At 36.2% G+C, this 19,585-nt stretch overlaps 1 protein-coding gene across 1 annotated transcript; it reads left to right on the top strand.

The window, feature by feature from the left end:
• The first annotated feature begins 914 nt into the window (after nucleotides 1-914).
• Nucleotides 915-13,978, top strand: LOC108979635. The gene is made up of 7 exons (XM_035687222.1): nucleotides 915-1,104; nucleotides 1,349-1,862; nucleotides 2,563-2,712; nucleotides 10,388-10,465; nucleotides 11,587-11,862; nucleotides 12,269-12,420; nucleotides 13,269-13,978. The coding sequence occupies exons 2-7, from the start codon at nucleotides 1,394-1,396 to the stop codon at nucleotides 13,323-13,325; spliced, it is 1,182 nt and encodes a 393-aa protein (XP_035543115.1). The 5' UTR covers nucleotides 915-1,104; nucleotides 1,349-1,393; the 3' UTR covers nucleotides 13,326-13,978.
• Nucleotides 13,979-19,585: the final 5,607 nt, after the last annotated feature.

Genomic DNA, 19,585 nt, shown 5'->3' with positions numbered 1-19,585 from the left:
GAAAGAATAATGATATCTATACAATACATTTCACAACACATGTTTTAAAATGAATGTCCTTTTATAAAATGATGTTAATTTTATAAGATATTTTATAAAAATGCCTCTCATTTTAAAATATAATTTTGTAAAATATTATGAAAAGTGATGTATGTTTATCCATTTTCTTCTTGAAAATAGGTTGATTTATTTCATTTTATGTCCAACACTAAGGGATGTTTGGAAATAATTTTCATCCCATCTCATCTCATTTTTTTTAAATATTACTTAAACACAAAGACTTTTAAACTAATTATTATAACTTTTTTAAATTTCGAAACAAAAAATAAAACAACTCAAATTTTTTTAAATCTCTAAATAAAAATAATATTAAAAAATTAGTAGCTCTACAGCCACCATTGGGAGCACCGCTTGTTCGTTTTGTGTTTTTTTTTTCTTTTTGCTTTTTTTTCACATGTACTTTTTTAACACATTTAAATATTAAAAAAATTACAACATTATTAAAAAACTCTTATTAAGTTAAAAAAAAAAAAAACAGTAAAGATAGTACTAGCGAAAAGAATATCATTTTCTTAAAAAATTATATTCTAACAATATTTTAATTTTATAATATTTTTATTTAACTTTTTACTTATATTTTTTAAAATTTAATAAATACTTCATTTAAATTATTTTATTACTTTTCACACAATTATTCTCCCATATCATTCCTCACAGGATTGCCTACCAATTGCGACAAAGAAAGTACAGTAGAAATTCCAACTGGCCCGTAAAGATTATGATTCCGAATACTTTATCAATGACGTTACAGGCTAAAGCACGGATAAAGATGATTTGAATGATTTATGTTCCCAATGCATTTGGAATCTCAGGCGGCTGCTTTAATCAGAAAAAAGAAATGAGTAGACCCCAAGATTAATTCAATTATTGGGGTTATGATCATGTGAACTTCTTTTAGGCATATATATATTTGAGTGCGCAGGTCATCATTTCTGCAGGACCGATCATCGTCTTCCGGAGTCTACAACAGCCAACTGATCAGACTTACTAGTTACTAGCCGACAGATAATTTCGGAGAAAATCCCTCGCCCCCCGTCCACCGTCGTAAGTATTAATTATCCGTTTACATGAGAGTGATGAAGTTTAAGTTTTAATCAGTTTAATTACCTCTTTTCTCAATGCAAAATGATAGACTTATAATATAATTTATATAACTATAATTTCAATAAAATATATTTTTAAAAATAATTTATAAAAATAACATTTTAAAATATGATTACAAAAATAGTTGTACGTATATATTTTATTTTTGTCATTTAACATTTCGGATCGGAGAAAATGGTTGCAGACGCATACGCAGGAGGAGAACATTAGGCGGGATAAAGAGTTACATATGGCAATTGAGGGATTGTACAAAGCTGTGCGAGACGGTGATTTGGATAAGACAAGAGAATTTCTTAACTCTCGATCCGAAGAATGCAATATGATAATCACAAAAAGAAACGAAACGGCTCTTCACATTGCAGTTGCAAATGGACGTGTGGATATAGTGAAGGAGTTGGTGGATCATCCTAAGTTGGCAAAGAGCTTGAAAATACGTGATAGTATTGGTCACACAGCTCTAATCAGGGCTGTCGTGCATGGAAATAGGCCAATGGTGGATTGCATGCTTAAAAAAAGCCCTAGTTTGATCAACATTAGAAGTTCCAGTGGGAATCTTCCGGTTGTTATGGCTATTGATTTCGGACAAATAGAAATGACACGCCATTTGTTTCGAGCTGAAGATTTTATTGCAGATCAGGAGATTCAGGACCACAATGGTGCTACGCTTCTTACTTGTGCTATCTATGCCGGGACTTTGGGTAAGAACTCGTGTTATATATACTATCTGGTAAGAGGAGTGTTATAGTCACAAAGTAATCTTATAAATTGATGTAACTTTATATTATTTGTCAGATCTACAAGTTTATAATAAAAATAATTTTATAATTTGATAAACCACAACAACCTACGACAATTTATAAAATTACTTTTATATAAACTTTTTATGACTAGAATATTTCTCATGATCTGGTAATTGAAATTTTTCATGAAATCTTATACAAGAAATTCTACACATTGACATGATTTAGTGTGATGTAAGTAGAGTTAATTTATTACATTAAGTCACATCATATAAATTTTTGAATAATGCTAGGCTGCAGTCCAGTACTGACCATCTAACATAAATTTATCTTCTTATTTTTTTTTCAATTTTTTTATTTACAATTTTATATCATTTTTAAAAATTTTTTAAAAATATAAAAACAAATATCAATACATTAATAGTTACTTCTTTAACGATTAAGTAAAAAAAATTAAAATCTAGGAGGTGTCTAAATAGCATTTTGCTAAATTTTTCAGAGTGTAAAATTAAAACTTCTAGCCCATTAATTACAGTTATTATCTTGCCATATATTTCATCTGAGATCTTGGTAATATAATTATAATAATTCCTTTTTGACCATTTTTATGCATGTTCTGTACATGATACGCCTGGTATACGTACGTACGAAAAAACAGATATTGCTTGGAAATTAATCGAACAGCGCCCACGTTTGGCACTGGCTATTGACAAGTATGGGGAGTCGGGAATCTTAGCATTGGCCTCTGTGCATCGGTCCTTCCCAAGTGGAAGACAGCTCGGGTTTTGGAAACAATGCATCGACTCCTGTATTACCGCTCTCTCCTTTTAATTCTCTTGCTTTACATTTTGTAATATTCTTCAATATTAATGGCTCATTTAAAAAAAAAAACCATCAAGAATATATATTGGATTACTTTTTCTTAGTAACTAAAAAAGAAATCAAGATCCATAAGAATACTAAAAAAAATTGAGAAATGCTTTACAAAGAGATCTTGTAAAATAAACTAATATGATTTGATTTGTTAGATTGTAAAATTATTGTTCTTGTAAAATAGATCAAATATATTATATGAATTAGCTATGTTGGGTAGGAAATGGAACAACAATGGGCTGGTTTGAAAACTTGAAACTAAGATCCATTATCGGCTTTGAGGAGTTGGGTAGGCAATTCCTTACCCAGTTCATGGCCAATCGACGTAGAAGGCGACCAGTCGCGTTCCTGCTCATGGTAAAGCAGTGAGGGGATGAGAATCTTGAGGCGTACCTCACCCGGTTTAACAAGGAACACTTAACCCTAGACAACCAAGACTAGAAATAATGTTGGCTACACTCTTGGAAGGGATATTAATGTCAAGGAACCCTCTATGGCCGAGTTGACGAGGAGGACGTCTACAACATTGCGAGAATTCATAAATAGGGTGAGCGACTTTGTTAATGTGGAGGACACATTGAAAGCACTGATCAGCCCAAAAAGATATGAGATGGAAGAGGCAGACTGAAACACGAAAGAGACCAGTAAGGGCATCAAAGGATGGGAAAAGAATGACAAACTGGAAAACGGCCACTGTGAAATGAAGAAAGACAAGGACTCCAGAACAAGGACTTCAAAGTAACTCATTAGAGCATGCATGTAGAAGAATATGAAGAAGTCCGATCGCAACAGGACAACAGCAACAAGCAGAGTAGTCAAGACGTCGAGCCCGACTGTACCTATCATGGAATGGTTGGCTGCTGAACCAAAAGCTACCGTGATGGCCAGTGCCAGGTCAAAACAACACAAAGGGATGAGAGGTTGAGATACTTTCCTCCCAAGTCGCAAGCCCCCAACCAGACTACCAACCAGGGAGGTGCCCCTAAAACCGACAGGGTGTAGCAAAATCAAGAGCCCGAGCAGGACAAAGGCTTTAAGAAGAGAAAGCTCCCCCCACCATAGTTCTAATAAGTCCAACCAGCCACTTGACGAAAATCATGACCATAGTAGGGGGTTCGTCAGATGTGGCATAATGATGTTAACCAGAAAAGTTCACACCAAAAAGTGAATATGTGGAGGTGTTTACTATTGATCGGCAAATGAAGCAAGTAAAGGCCGAGGTGGCAGCCTCATTAATATTCACTTAGGAAAACCGCGTGGGCGTGTTGAACTTGCACGACAAAGCTCTAGTAGTAACCTTGCTCGTCGTCAACTACACAACTTGTAGGATTTTAATTGATAATGGGAGCTCAGCTAATATGATGTCTTGTTTTGGGAAGCATTCCAAAAAATGGGCTTAGGATAGGGCAAGTTGCGCCCTGCCTCAACTTCGTTGAAGGGATTCGGTGCAAGTGTGTTTGTGTGTGTGGTTAGTGTGCAGAGAGGCGCACGGAGGTCACGAGAGGGGGAGAGGCCGATGGGAAGGGAATGAAGAAAGGGAAAGAGCAAAAAGGGAAAAGGAATTAAGGTTTTTGTCTATTGGTCAAAACAACGTCCTTTTATGCTGGCCGGCTGAAAGACTTATAAGGGCTTGGGCCTTAGTTTGGGGTGGGCTTTGCATAATATAAATCTAAGTAGTTTTGATAAGATTTTATTTTATTTTTTTTAAAGTATAAATGGTATCTTTCATTCATTTACTATTAAAACAATGTTAACCATTACAGTTTTTCTCCCTTAACACAGAGTTCGTAATCTGCAAGGGAACCTCTTCTATCCACACTAACTCTTCATTACATTTGAGTGCCAATCTAGCAAGTAAATGAGTTCAATTATTAGCCTCTCTATAAGTAAAAGACAACAACCAACTCGAATTGTCAGCAAGTTATCTTCCAATATCTTCAATCAATATTCCATAATCTACCCATATCTCCTATTACTTTGGTATCTTTGAATATCACCTGTGAATCCCCCTCCAGAACAGCATTGGATAGACCCAACTCCAGGCATATGACCATGGCTCTCCTCAATTCATATGCTTCAACCATTACAAGCTTCATGACAACATCTATTTTTGAACAAAGACAGGCTAAAATATCTCCTTCTGAGTTTCTAACAATTACTCCAAATTCCACTCGCTTATTCTTCACAACAATGGCTGCATCCCAGTTTACTTTATTGACTATGGTAGAAGGTTTTGCCACTTTATCACATCCATGTCCATATGACTAGGTTGTATATGAGTTTTTACTACTATAAATTCATCCCTGCTCTCCTTAGTAGCACATAGCACTCTCCTCGGGTTCTCAAATTTCTTCTAAAAAATCTGTGAATTCTTTCGCAACCAAACTCACCTCATAGTACATGCCGCTAGACCTACCTCCTCTTCTTCCAAACGCAGATTCATCTTTTTCCAAAGTTCCATAAACTCCACTTTTGTATTATCCCATTTATAGACTGGACTCCCATGTTCTGCCCATTCATCCGTGGTAGTGGACAACACCACAGGGTATGAGTGATGGTTTCCACTTCTCTCTCACATATTGGTGTCACATATGCGCTTTTTTAATAAATTTTGTCTTGTGGAGATTAAGTCATGGCAAGCCTTCCAAATGAACTGTTTTACCACCCCTATACATTCAGCTTCCATATAGAATTCCAACAAACTTCATCAACTGCCACAATTGAAGTCTCACCTTTTCCAACCTGTATCCTTGAGTGCTCTAAGTGATAAGCACTCTTAACAGAGAAGACCCCTTTATTAGTATAACCCCACATCACTTTGTCTTCTACTCCCAGCCTATTAAGAGGATTGCTACAGATGGCATCAACTTCATCCTTAAGGAAGATATCTTCAATCAACTTTGTATTCCAAGTACCAGTACTTACATCAATGAGTTGTTGGACACATGAAACTTCAAGTAGAATTTTTACAGGAGATTGCACCATATGAGTTAAGGACGATGGCAACCATCTATCCTTCCATATTTTAATTTGACTCCAATTCCCCACCCTCCATAGAAGTAATTCCTTGATCAATCCAATAGAGTGCCACAGACTCCTCCATATCAAAGAAGGCCCATATCCCAGCTTAGCTTCCAATAGTCTTCCCTCTTAAAAGTAGTTTTCTTTCATTACCCTTGCAATAAGAGAGGAAGGGTTATTGAAAATTATCTAACATGCTTGGCCAGCATAGGTTTGTTGAAACTTTCATAATCCCTAAAGCGCTACCCTCCTCTCTTTTTTGAATCCCCCATTTTATACCAACTTCTCCACAGTATCCTTATATCATTATGCATATGCCCCCACCAAAACCTTGCCATGATTGTTGATATATCTTTTCATAACCTTTACAGTAGCCTAAATACACTCATTGAGTATGTAGATATTGCATGGATGACTGCCTTTAACAAGATTTCCTTCCCAGCTCGTGAGAGGAAATTATTCTTCTAATTGTTAACTTTAAGCCATACTCTCTCCTTCAGATTTTTGAAACTGTTATACCTCGATCTCCCAACTATAGATGGTTGACAAAGATACTTCTCATAGATGCCACAAGTAGTCACTCCTACCACCTGTTGTATATGTAGTCTCTGGCATGGGGGTATCGGAACTAAAAAATATGGTTGTCTTCTGTTTATTCAAACTTTGTCCCGATGCTTTTTCATAAGTAGTTAGCAACCCTTAACCCATTCAGAAATTTTTGCCATTCCAAAGATGACATAATCATCAGCAAAAGGTAAATGGTTTACCCTTGTACCTCCTCTTGTCCCTGCTAACCCTCTTATTTCACCTCTTCTTTCAGCTGATTCAAAAAGGGAGCTAAGTCCTTCAGCACACAATATAAACAGATATGGAGAAATTGGGTAACCTTGTCGTATTCCTCTTGAAGGCTTCATAGTTTTTCCAGGTTGAGCATTCACAAGGACAAACTATGTTACTAAGGTAACACACTCCTTAATCAAGAAGATTGACTACTCCCCAAAGCCAAGCTTCCTCACCACAGCCTCCAAAAACCTCCACTCAATTTTGTCATAGGCTTTTGAAATGTCTAGCTTTAATGCCGTGCTTCCTATCTTCCATCTTTGTCTTGTTTTCTTGGTATGCAAGGTTTCATATGCAACCATGGCATTGTCTATGATCAATCTGCCTGGAATAAAGGCACTTTGGCTCTGAGATGATAGCTGGAAGGACTCCCTTCAACCTATTAGCTAGCACTTTTGAAACAAGTTTGTACAGGACATTACACAGGCTAATGAGTCGAAATTCACTAGCTACTGTAGCATTTTCAACTTTACGAAATAAAGCAATATGAGTAAAATCTAGGGAACAATCCAACCCACTCTCTCAATTCAAAAAAGAAAGAATAGCTTTACCTACCTCTTCCCCTACCACACTCCAGTAGGTTTGGTAAAAGCAGGCCCCATAACCATCAAGCCTTGGGGACTTTAAAGGACCCATTTGTCTTAATGCAGCCTCCACTTCAGCCATAACAAACACCTTTTGCAGCTCAGCATTCATAGCACTTGTAACTTTTGGTTCAACACCTCTTAAGCATTCTTTTGTGGCTTCTCTTGAGGGTTTGAAGATGTACAAATGCTTTGGAAGTACTAAAAGAAGACCTCCTCAACACCTGCATGTTATATCAACCATCTATGCTGGGAGTCTTTAATTTCCTTGATCCAGCTCTTCTTTCTTCTTTGGCTGGCACACACATGGAAGTACTTGGTATTCCTATGTTGATACCAAGTTATTTTTGCCCTCTGCTTCCACTTTAAATCTTCATTCTCAAGAAGCAGTCCCAACTCCTTCTACAATGTTTCAACAGCAGTAGCATTGTGTGGACCCTCAACCTCCTGTTCATACTTTACTTTCTCAGTCATCAGCAAGATTTCCTTCTCTACATCCCTATCTTTCTTACAGCTCCACCTAGTTAGGTCTCCACTGCACTTCTTCAGCTTACCCTGAATTTCTTTTAGGGCATTTGGTGCTACACTGCTTCTTCCCCAAGCTTCTTCTATAATTCTACCCCTTTCATCCTCCAATGCCCATTTTGCCTCAAACCTGAAGCGTCTCTTTCTAAATCTAGCATTGAAATTTTCCTCTAGCATCACCAATAATAGAGGCTTATGATTAGATTATCTAGCTATCAAAGTCTCCACCACTCTTTCTCTGAAAAGGTCAGTCCACTAGGGATTAGTAGCATCTCTATTGAGTCTTTCTTTAGTAAATGTATCATCTGAGTGTTTATTACTCCAAGTATATTTCATTCCCCTCCACCCCAAATCATACAACTCATTACCCTCTAAATATTGTCTAAAATCTTCCATTAACCCCTCTGGTCTTGGTTTACCCCCTACTTTCTCATATTGAGATATGATCTCATTGAAGTCTCCAACTACAAACCATGCTTTCTCTTTGGAAGGTTTCAGAAGTGATAGCAAATTCAATGTATGTTTCCTTCTGCTAGCCTCAGGGGGGCCATAAAAGCCAGTAAACACCCATTGAGTCATCTTCTCTTCCTGCAAAATACTAGCACTAATGTGGTGCTGAGAGAAATTAATTACTTCTAACTTCACCTCCTGACTCCACAAAAGAGCTAGACCCCCACTACGACCTCTTAATTCCACAACAAAACAGGCTACACAATCCAACTTCTTTTTAATAACCTCAAACTTGCATGCTAATAGTTTTGTCTCCATGAGAAAAACTATATTGGGTTTCTTATCCTTCACCAATAGGTAAAGGTCTTGAACTCTCAAAGGGTTCCCAAGCTCCCCGCAGTTCCAACTTAGGATTTTCATAATACTTGATGGGGCTTACTTGCAACCACCGCCACTGCCTGAGAGGGCACAATGACATCAGTGACTACAATATGCCTTCCTTTTTTTAAAGGGCTTTCTTCATTGCAACTATTAGATAATCTAAGTTTACAACTATCAGACATTAAGCTCACATTAGTATTACTTGCAATTCTACCTTTTCTCTTCCACCATCCTCTACTTACTACTCCACATTCCTCTTCTTGCACAGATGCTTACTACTACAAGCCATTTGGTTGAGTTTGGACCATGGGACTTTCTTTCTGCTGCTTCGTGGATCTTTGACTTTTTTTATTTATGCTCTATTTTATAAGCTTAGATACAACCTGGTCCATTATCCTCGTCCCCTCCTCTTGTCTCTCCATCCTTTCCACAAACACTTGGTTGTCCACATCCATGCCCCCTACCCGTCTCACCACTTTCTCCATAGGTGCCTCTTTTGTGTCATTAGAATTTAGCAAACACTGAGCTGAGCAGTTAGTTGATTTCCCTTTTGTGTCTTGAATCATCAACCTCTAGATCAGATCTTGCATTAGATTCTCTTTCCCTTTCCACATTTTCCTCGTAAGCCTTCCACTCACCAGGTCCATACTTGCTTCTAACATCAGGTTGTTTCCCATTTGTTCTTTTAGACATGCTAATTGCACGAAGCCAAACTCCATACTGAAGTTTCCCCCCCTAATTAACAACTGTGTTAGCTCCCAAGTTACTACATCGCTTTTCACCATGGACAATCATCCCACACTTAAAACACATCCTAGGCAATTTTTCATACCATAGGGGAACCCAAAGCTTTTCCCCAAGCAAGTTAACAGTTCTTCCCCTAGCAATTTCTTTATTTAGATTCATTTCAATTCTGACTCTCAAATAGCTCCCCCACCCAGTGACATCCTCTCTTACATCTACACTCTTCACATTGCCTATTGTTTCTCCAATTTGTTGTCCAACTTCCCAATTCATACATGCTAATGGAAGATTATTCAATTGATCCTAGAATTCCCTCACTATCAAAATTCATCTTATGAGGAGTAATAAATCCATCAAAATTTTTTAGTACCAACAACCAGTTATCAAACAACCAAGGTCTCCCTTCCATCACTCTCCATTTGTCCTCCTGGCTTTCAAAACTTATAACAAACATGCTTATACTGATCTCCTGAAATTGGAATGAGCTGCCGATCTTCCAGATCTTAGCTATCGTCGATCTGATAACCTCCTTCCCAATTCTACGATTAGACCACAACCTACACATCAAACTCCACTCCCCTTTTTCTGCTACTGTCTCTAAGTTCACCGATCCAAATTCAATAATAGAATTCTCATCCTCAGTAAGACTGATGAACTGATCCCATTTCTCCTCCAAATCCTCCATCCCTTCAACTTTAATCGCACAATCAGACTAAAGGGAAGCTCATCCTCAATTGTCCTAAGAACAACGGGACTACCACTCCACCTATTCTCTCTCGTAGAGAGAGCTTAGAGGCGACTCAACATATCATAGTTTTGATAAGAATTCGTTTCATGTATCTGACTACAAGTATCCTAAAATTTTTGGTTTCAAAGGTTTTGGTATTTTACTAGACAATATTAAAATATACTTAACTCGTAAAGTTGATGCAACCTTAATTTGTTTGTTCTTTTTTTTTTTTTTTTCCTTTTTTGTCGTTATATGGAAAAATTGATCATTCAAAATCTAGATTATTAAAAGTTCTACCATATTGTTAATTGGATTTGTTCACTTTTTCTAAAAAGGTATGTGCATTCCATTGGCTCCTGCGATCAATGACCAAGCTGGCCAAAGCAATCGAGAAGCAATTAACAGATCATCAGGTATACTGATTTTGTCTTAGCTTACGTTCCCATAATTTTTGCTTGTAATTTGGCCAACATTTTCAGATTTTCTTTTGTGATAATCTCTGATCTATTACTTGGTATATAAAATTTTTATAGCATGGAATATTATTCCTTTGAAGCCACATCATTTATTCCTTTCACACTAAACTTATTTAGCCTAAGAGCAATGATCGATACACCTAGCTAGCTACAACATTATTTCATTTTTACAAGTTTTTTATAATTTTTTTTTACTAAATAGAGGGCGATTATGTAAGAATTTGAAACTGAAATAAGAAAATTATTATTTTTATGAGGCAGCACTGTCACATTGGTTAATTGTAAAATAAGATTAGTGTTAATGACCCAAGAAATGAAAACACTAACGAAAAGACATCTTACAATAACTTAAGACAGCCATGCATGCATAACATGAAAATATCAATTAGTACATTATGCAGTAACTGGGTTAATTGGTTAATTGAACTAAGCATTAGGGCTTTGGGGGCATGACTAATGCCTATGACGAGGTTCATTGTATTGGTTCATTGTATATATATATTAACACCTCAAGGGATGGCCTACTATGATTTGAGCCTATATTTTAAAACGACTAATCAGTAATATTATAATTAGAGTCTTGTTAATTGAAATTATTACAAAAAGTAAGAACTTCTCATTCTCAAGTAATGCGGGATTTCATACACTACCTACATTTATCACTTAATATGAGATATTACAAACACACACATATATAGATATATACATATTTAGATTTATATAATAAAAGTTCCTCACTAATCATCAGAAACTAACGTGAACATTCAACCACTGCGAATTAGTATGTAGAAAAAGAAATATTGTGCTAGCTTTCTTTCGGTAAAAGTTTTCTAATATCTATAAGCTGTAAACAAATGTTATTAATGTTTTATTATTTGCATTACTGTCGGCAACGTGTTGCTATCTAGTTTCAAGAGTCCTCGACTTCTTTGGTATACCCTGTCCACTCCATCAAAATCATGCACTGATTTTATTTTTAAATCTTTTTCCTTTTTATTATTAATTATTTATAATTTCATCTAGTTAACTAATTGACAATGTCTCGATAATTGTCGAAGGAATCTGCACGCAGGAGATCCATGACCAGTACTACGATAAACTTCTTTCTGAAATGCTTCAAGTGATATCAGAATCAGAAAGTCAACAACTTGAGGCTGGCCTAGTTTATGATGCCATTAGCCAGGCTGCCGAGAATGGGATGTTTGAGTTCGTTTCAAAGATGCTTGAAACAGATCGACGATTTTTATGGACTGAAGACGAAAACAAAAGGAACATATTTATGCTTGCTGTCTTGCATCGTCAAGAAAAAATCTTTGGCATTCTATACCAGCAAGATACTGTTGGGGAAATCAACACAGCGGAAGGGATAAAAGCGGTAATAAAAGAGTACACTCACGCACTCAGTGACACCAAGAATTTAACGTGGTTTGGCAACTGCCTACATCCACAGAAAAGAGCTTCACTAATAAATAGTGGAACACAAGAAAATATTACAGAGGAGGAGGATTACACTCCACTCAACTCAACTCTCTTCTTTTCTCTCAGAGCTCTCTCGGCTCTCTCTCTTTTCTTTTCTCCTTGGGTGTGTTTGATGCTCTCGTCCGAAGCTTCAATTTATAGGCGCATTACTTCACGTATGAATGCATTTATTGTTGCATTCATTAGGTGGTTGGGCGCTGGGGGTTGAGGGTTAAGCGCTGAGCAGTCAACAATGACTGCTCAGGGCATGGACTTCAACAGATACGACGATGAACTACTGTTTGACATGTTTAGATCTCTATGAAAATAACATGTTACATATGGCAGGGATGATGAAAGAAGAATATGCCACCAGGATTAATCAAATTTCAGGGGCAGCTTTACAGATGCAAAGAGAGTTACAATGGTTCAAGGTCCCCTCTCTCTCTCTCTCTCTCTCCCCCATGTTGTCCGCCTCGCATGCAGGATCTGCTTGCATGAGGCGAAAGGGGAGGATCGAGCTTTTGCACCAGCTCCGTGTTGGCCTCCTCTTTCTTCGGCCATTTCTCTAGCTAGCCAGCTTTTAAGGTTTTTTGTTTTAGGTTTTTGCCTTTTTCCATTTAGAGGAATTTGAAGCTCAAATCTAGTTATCACCCTATATCCATTGCATGCATGATATGCGCCCCTCAGGCAACCTTCTGATGCCATTCTCCACCGTGTGCTAGTTTGGGTTACTTATAAGGATCCCAGTATAACCCTAACTAGTTTTTTTATCTTGATTAATTTATCCATATAGGTTAATCTTACTGAAAAGAAGGCAAGGCATATATCCTTCGTTCTCTTATTAATTCATTGGTCAACAAAACCCCATGAAATAGTTCCATGAGAAAACCAATTAGCTAAAAAAGTAGTTTATAAAATGACTAGCTTGTAATCAGTAGCCTTATACCAATATTGCTTGAGATTTGTGCAGTCTGGTCGTGTCATACTCCCAGATTTGGAACAAGACTTAATTAAGATTCTCTTAAATTCTTGTTCGAACTTGAGTGCCTCAAATGAAACCGAAATAAAAATATGAAGTAGGCTTCCAACAAGCTAGACTTGACCTAAGTCTACATTAATTTTTCAGCTTCATGGTACAGATGAGAAAGAAACATGACCATTAATGCCACATTGAACGCCTATATATTACATGCAGCTGAAATATTAGTCATAATATATTCTTCGAATTCAACTTCATGGCAACATTCTTGATCTAACAATTTCTTGCTAACAAATGCAGGAGGTAGAGACAATTGTCCTTCCCAAGTATAAGGAAAGTAAAAATAAAGGTGGTTGACTCCCCGACAACTATTTACGAAGGACCACAAGGATATGAAGGAAAAGGGAGAGAAATGGATGAAAAATACAGCAACGTCATGTACGGTGGTGGGTACTCTCATTGTTACTATTATGTTTGCAGCTGTCTTTTCATTTCGAGATGATAACCAAGGCATGGGCTTGCCAAAGTCCTTGAACAAGTTTTTGTTCAACGTCTTCATAATATCCGATGCATTGTCCCTTTTTTCTTCATCGACTTCGGTCTTGATGTTTTTGGGAATCCTCACATCACGTTATTCAGAAGAAGATTTTCTTGAGTATTTGCCGAGACAGATGATAATAGGCCTTTTGACTCTCTTTTGCTCTATTGCGTTCATGATGATAACCTTTTCAAGTGCTCTTTTAATCATCCTACATGAGCAATTATGGATTGCAATTCCTCTCATTTGTTTGGCTATTGGTCTAGTCACGTTCTTCGTATGGATTCAGTTCCCAATTCTTAAAGACATGTACATTTCAACCTACGGACCAGGCATCTTTGACAGGAAAATGAAAAGTTAATTAATATAGTTGATCCATTGTGTAATTATGGTACTGCTTGCAGTAGGAGATCATGTATATATATTTGTTGCATGAATTATTGGCATATATATTAGCCAAAACCAAATATTTGTTCCCTTTCGTTGGACCGATAAGTACTGATGGATTTCAACAGGTTTATCTTGCATATATTGTGATTAATTGTGTTCAACCTATATATTATCATTCATCAATAAATTGATTATCCAACTATTGTGATATTTAAACCTTTTTACATACATTGATCATGTACTATTCATTAATTTTGAGAAACAAGAAAATACGGAGTAACTAAGCCCTTAGATTGATGAATATCCTTACATCAATTAATTCAATATTGTCAAAAAGAAATTGTTCGATGACTTCTATAATAACTAGTGTCATGTGGATGTGGCTGAGAGAGAGAGAGAGATGCGCATGCATTCAGTAATATGCACCACTAGGCAACAAAAAAGAAGATCAGTACCTAACAAAATCAAGGCAGCAATAATCGCTCCAACATAACAAAAACATTATTAATGCTTTGTTGAGGATATAATGGGCTTGCAGGCCTGGGCGCACTGCGGTACCCAAACGGGATATGGTGTATGCCATCGCAACCATCACTACTCATGACCCATCAATGTCTAGTAGATTTACATTTCTACTTTGTTGTTTAATTGCATGATTTTCGTCTTCTTAAAAAAATCAACTCTTCTTTGACAAATTAGGACTTGTTACATTTAAGACTGGCCAGAACTCGGGTATACTTGGACAGAACTCAGGTTTCAAACCCAAGCTGAAACCTAGACTAGGTTGGTCCGGGTCAGACCCAGGCTGAAACCAGGTGGATCTGGGTTTTTGAAACCTGGAAATCCGGGTTCTGGGTTGTACCTTGATTTTTTTTTTTTTTAAGTAAAAGACTTTATTTTGTTAAATTTTTTTTCTATGAAGTCAAGTTCATGAAATGCATAATATTTGTGTTCTAAAAATACTAAATGCATGTAAAACAAAAAAACAAATCCAATATTCATCTATGCATGCATCACAATGCAATCCACTACATATTACACTATTGGTATTTATAAATTATATTACCAAACACAAAATTACAAGAAATGAGTTACAAAATCAGCAGCACGGTCTTCCCATCAGTGATTTAATCTCACACCAAATAATAGTCCATTGTCAATTCCTGCAGCTAAGAAATCAGAAAGCTCATTAACTAGTTTTGCATATAGTTATATTCAAATAGAATATTAAAATAGAGTATAGAAAATGAGTATAAAAATGATGGTTTTATGTATAAAGATTGCAGCATCTCAAAATGGTCTTGAAATTAATGACGATACATCAAAATAATGTCAAGAAATGCACTCAAACAGTCCTAGCTAGCTAAAGGGTAGTCATAGAAAAGGTGCATATCAAATTCAATATCACCCAAAATAGTCCATTGTATGCTTGCAAATGCATGTGCTAGTGTTTGGCAATAATGTTTTATAAATACAATTGATTAGGTGCAGCAATAATGTTTGGCAAGAATCAAACATTTTATATGAGTTGAATTCAATAATTTTCAATGAATAAAAGTATGTAACCAGGTTAAAAAAATAAAAATAAAAATAAAGTAACAAATGCATAATTCAAGCAAATGCATATAATAATAAAATTTATTCTTTATTTCAACATAGAACTTCCCAAGACTCTAGTTTTTCTTGTTTTATTAATGTAATTTTCAATTTAGAAGGCAATTAATTATGATTATCCACCATTGTTCTTCAATTATGTCCATGAGATCTAACATAGTTTTAATAGCTTCAATTGGGTTAATTATGATTTTCTTTCTCAAAGGATAGAAAATGCATCTGGATTCAAAGAGCTAGTTACTAGTGTGTGTGTGTATGTATATATATATATATATATATATATATTGGGATTGAGGAATTGAATGAAGAAGCAACAATCTGATCTGGCAACTTCATCTTCAATGCTATCAAGGGAAAGACAAGATTTGGATATCCTATTTATAGTAGAAATTAATGTTGTAAGTGTAGGCCATGAAATTTGCTAATATATTCCGTCAACCTAATGCACTTATATATACTGCTTTACATGAAGTATAAATCCAAACAAAGAAGAAGTGGCTTTTCTGCTTTAGCAGGTTGGTCTGAAAGCTGGCTTCAGCCAAAGCCGGTATGGAAAGTTGGATTTTTTTCTAGAGAGTTGAGAATTCGAATCCAACAGCTGAGAATAATAACAGCTATGAGCAGCCCACATATATTTTTTAATGCGCACACATATATGTTGATCATACAAATAAAAGAGCTGGTTGATTATGCAAGAAGAAATCACTTACTCTAGATTTGTTTTCAACATGAATGGGAAGAGAGACTCACAATAGCCTCTGTTGAAGATGAAGCTAGATGATCATTTAAAAAAATATTAAAAATTGAGTTAGATAGATAATAAACTGAGTTAGATTGGTATTAAAAAAATATTTCAAGTTTCAAACTTACCTTCAAGGTCCATCGGCTGTACATATTCTTCCAACTCCCGAATGTCGACAGGTTTGGTCCTTAACTAATTTTGGGTGCAAATGAGGGCTTCAACAGTCTCTGGAGATAATGAACTCTTAAAAGGATCCAATATGCTTCCTCCAGTACTGAATGTCCTTAAAAGATTTGCATGTACAGGAGCATTAGAGGATCTAAAGTACTACTCAAAGTAAGAAGCAGTATTCAGGATTCATTAGGATGATCAGTAAATAAATGCATAGGAAAAATAAAGGCAATTATCATCTATGTTTTTTCCTTTAAAAAATCAATAATTAATTATGAGCAAAAATACGTCAACATAATGGAATGAGAGTAGAATGAGTAATGTTATATATTATATTATTATCTCACTATATAAAATTTGTTACTTTTAATCACATTTATATCGACATTTTTTTTTAAAGAAAACGTCAAAGTTTGATATACAATATCATCACATCCTAATAGGATAAAAGTAGTATGAAAGCGTGGCATCATGTATAATTTCTGGAGTGCAATATAATAAGAGTAGTATAAAATCTAATTCTTTATATAAATATTCGGATCTAGATGCTTTAGAATTTAGAGTGGGAAAAAGATAAATTTATAGATGCATGAAGTGAGTTTATTTTACTCTAAATGTAACGCCCCAAACCCGATTGGCCTGGAGAATTACTACCTGTCACTTAAGAACATGTTTTCCAACACAACTAAAATAAAACTCCAAAACTTTATTAGCAAAACTCAATCTCATGTACTCTAAATAACCACATTGAAAACTACACAAAGTCATTACTGCAATAAAATAAACTAAGGAGTCCACAATTTCCCGGTAGTTATAACTAATCAAACTAATAATTTCATAAGTCTTACTAAACCCAAGCCCAAGATATAATTTCTAAAAGACATTAAAACTAAAGGACATCATAATTCCTTCTTCTAACATCCTCTCCTCAGCTTAATCATGCTCACCAATCTAATCCAGGTCCTCAGTTGGACTCTTCACATTATTTGAAAAATATTATGAAGATAGGGGGTGAGTTATCAACAACTCAGAAAGCAGATGACATATGCTAGTGGGCAAACTTGAGTATTTACAAAGTATAGCATGCAGAATAAAATATTTTCCAGAGTTATCATGCAGAACAGAACATATTTTCAAAAGTAACAGAGCGATGGTTTTAAGAAAAGTAAAACCCTTAATACTTTGGCATAACATAAACTGAGTATCGTCATCAGATCAAAACAGAGCATCACACAGAGCAGAGACCATGTTTCACCCTCGTGGTAGGGTTGTGCTAACCCCGGTGGCCAAACTAGGCAGAGACAGAGGTGAAATCTTTCCTTTATTCTTCTCGGAGCCCCGAGTGTGTACACAGGAAAGACCACAATAAAACCACTTTGTTTCCAAAGTTGGTGCACTCAGAGATAGAGAAGTTGCTACCAACCCAAACAGAGCAGAGCATAACAAAGCAGAGCAGAGACAGAGTCAGATACAAATACTAGTACACCACGCCAAAGGTTTTCAGATGTTATATCAAAATAATACAGAGTACCAAAACATAATCATACAGTTTACACACACTGACAACAAAAGCCAGAACATCTTTATAAGTAAATGCACAATTTTTCATATTCTCAATATCGCTCCCTTTTTCAGATTTCAAAAACCACATAGTAGAATTTAGCTCATATCTACACAATCCATGTCAGAATATATTTTTCCTTTTTCATAAAGATTTGATGAATAATGCAGATAAGCGACCGAGGTTGGTCTTTGTTTTTCCCAAGTTCCCATTACATCACAAAATATGCAAGTTTTCATAAAGTCAACATCAGTCTTATTAACTTGTATAAAACCTAGCATAGGAACCCCGCTTACTTGGACAACTTAGTTTTTCAGAATTTTCCTCAAAAATGTCGAGTCAAATATAAATCGTCACCTATAAAAATAATCACATAATTTCCGTAAGTTTTCAATCAAACACGGAATTCGATATTAAGCCTAAACTTCTAAAATAACCTATTTTAATATCTCAAAACTTAAAACCCTCATAATCCCAAAATATATCATTACTTACTAAAAATCACCAATATTCACCATGACCAACGTCAAACTCAAAACACTAATATTTAAACTCGAAAAAGCCAACAAATTTCATAGTATAAACCAATCTCACACAAACATCTCCATTATCCAATCCAACCGACCCCCTTACTCCTCGGACTCAGTCCGGTACAACCAACAAATTCACAGTAAATATGAATTGGGGTAGAAATACATTTAAATCTCAAGAGTTTTTTGGGAAAATACTTACAATGCTATAATATAATTTTTGAAAGATCACAGAGGTGCTAGAAGCGGCAACGCAGCAACAAAACAGTGCCAAATGCACTGTGGCCGTGGGTCTCAAAGACCCACTTTTGAACGGGTGCAAACGAAGACCCGAGATTGATAGGGTAGGGCCTAGGGATGTCGGTGAAACTAGTGATGGTAGTGGTTGGCCCTGGGTGGTGGCGCAAAGTGCAGTCGAAGGCTAAAATACCCAAAATGGAAATATTGATGGTGGGGCTTTACCGGTGACAGATCGGAGGTGGGGTTGGGTCCATTGGGTTGCTAAGAGGTCGAGGATGATGTGGTGAGAGGATGGTGGCCGTAGATGGCGCGACGGCGGTGCAGCGGTGCAAGGAGTGCCGCAGCTTGGTGTGGTGCGTGGGGGCTATCGACGGCGAGTTAGGGGCTGAAATCACAGGGGGTGATCGCCAGTCGAAGGGGAGGTGAGAGGGAGGGGTGGTGGTCACCGCCGGCGCACAGCGGCGGGCTGGGGGAGAGGGGCGACGCACGGGAAGAGAGAGGGAGAGACGGGTCGAGCGTGGGAGACGGAGAAGAAAGAAAAAGAAAAAGAAGAGAAAAGAAAAAGGAAGAAAGAGAAAGATGAAAGAGAAAATGTAGGGAAATAAATGAGGTCCAATCCTCACATATTGGGTCACAAAAATGATCTAACGGAAACGATTTTAAAACAGCAAGTGAAATAAAATAATTCAAACGTAGTGATTAAAATGAAAATAAATAATTAAATCCAACAAGAAGTTAATTTAATATGAAAAGAAAATTAAATGCATAACAATAATTAATATTAAGGAAACATGTCAAATTTAATTTTCACAAATTAAAAATCATAAAAAT

The sequence above is a fragment of the Juglans regia genome, unplaced genomic scaffold, assembly GCF_001411555.2.
Source record: "Juglans regia cultivar Chandler unplaced genomic scaffold, Walnut 2.0 Scaffold_766, whole genome shotgun sequence".
Lineage (NCBI taxonomy): Eukaryota > Viridiplantae > Streptophyta > Magnoliopsida > Fagales > Juglandaceae > Juglans > Juglans regia.
This window is presented reverse-complemented; position numbering and strand designations above follow the sequence as displayed.

Coding starts and splice junctions, on each gene's coding strand:
- LOC108979635 (XM_035687222.1), top strand. CDS start 1,394: ATGGCAATTGAGGGATTGTACAAAGCTGTGCGAGACGGTGATTTGGAT. Junction 1,863..2,562: donor TATCTATGCCGGGACTTTGG/GTAAGAACTCGT, acceptor ACGAAAAAACAG/ATATTGCTTGGAAATTAATC. Junction 2,713..10,387: donor GAAACAATGCATCGACTCCT/GTATTACCGCTC, acceptor TTTTCTAAAAAG/GTATGTGCATTCCATTGGCT.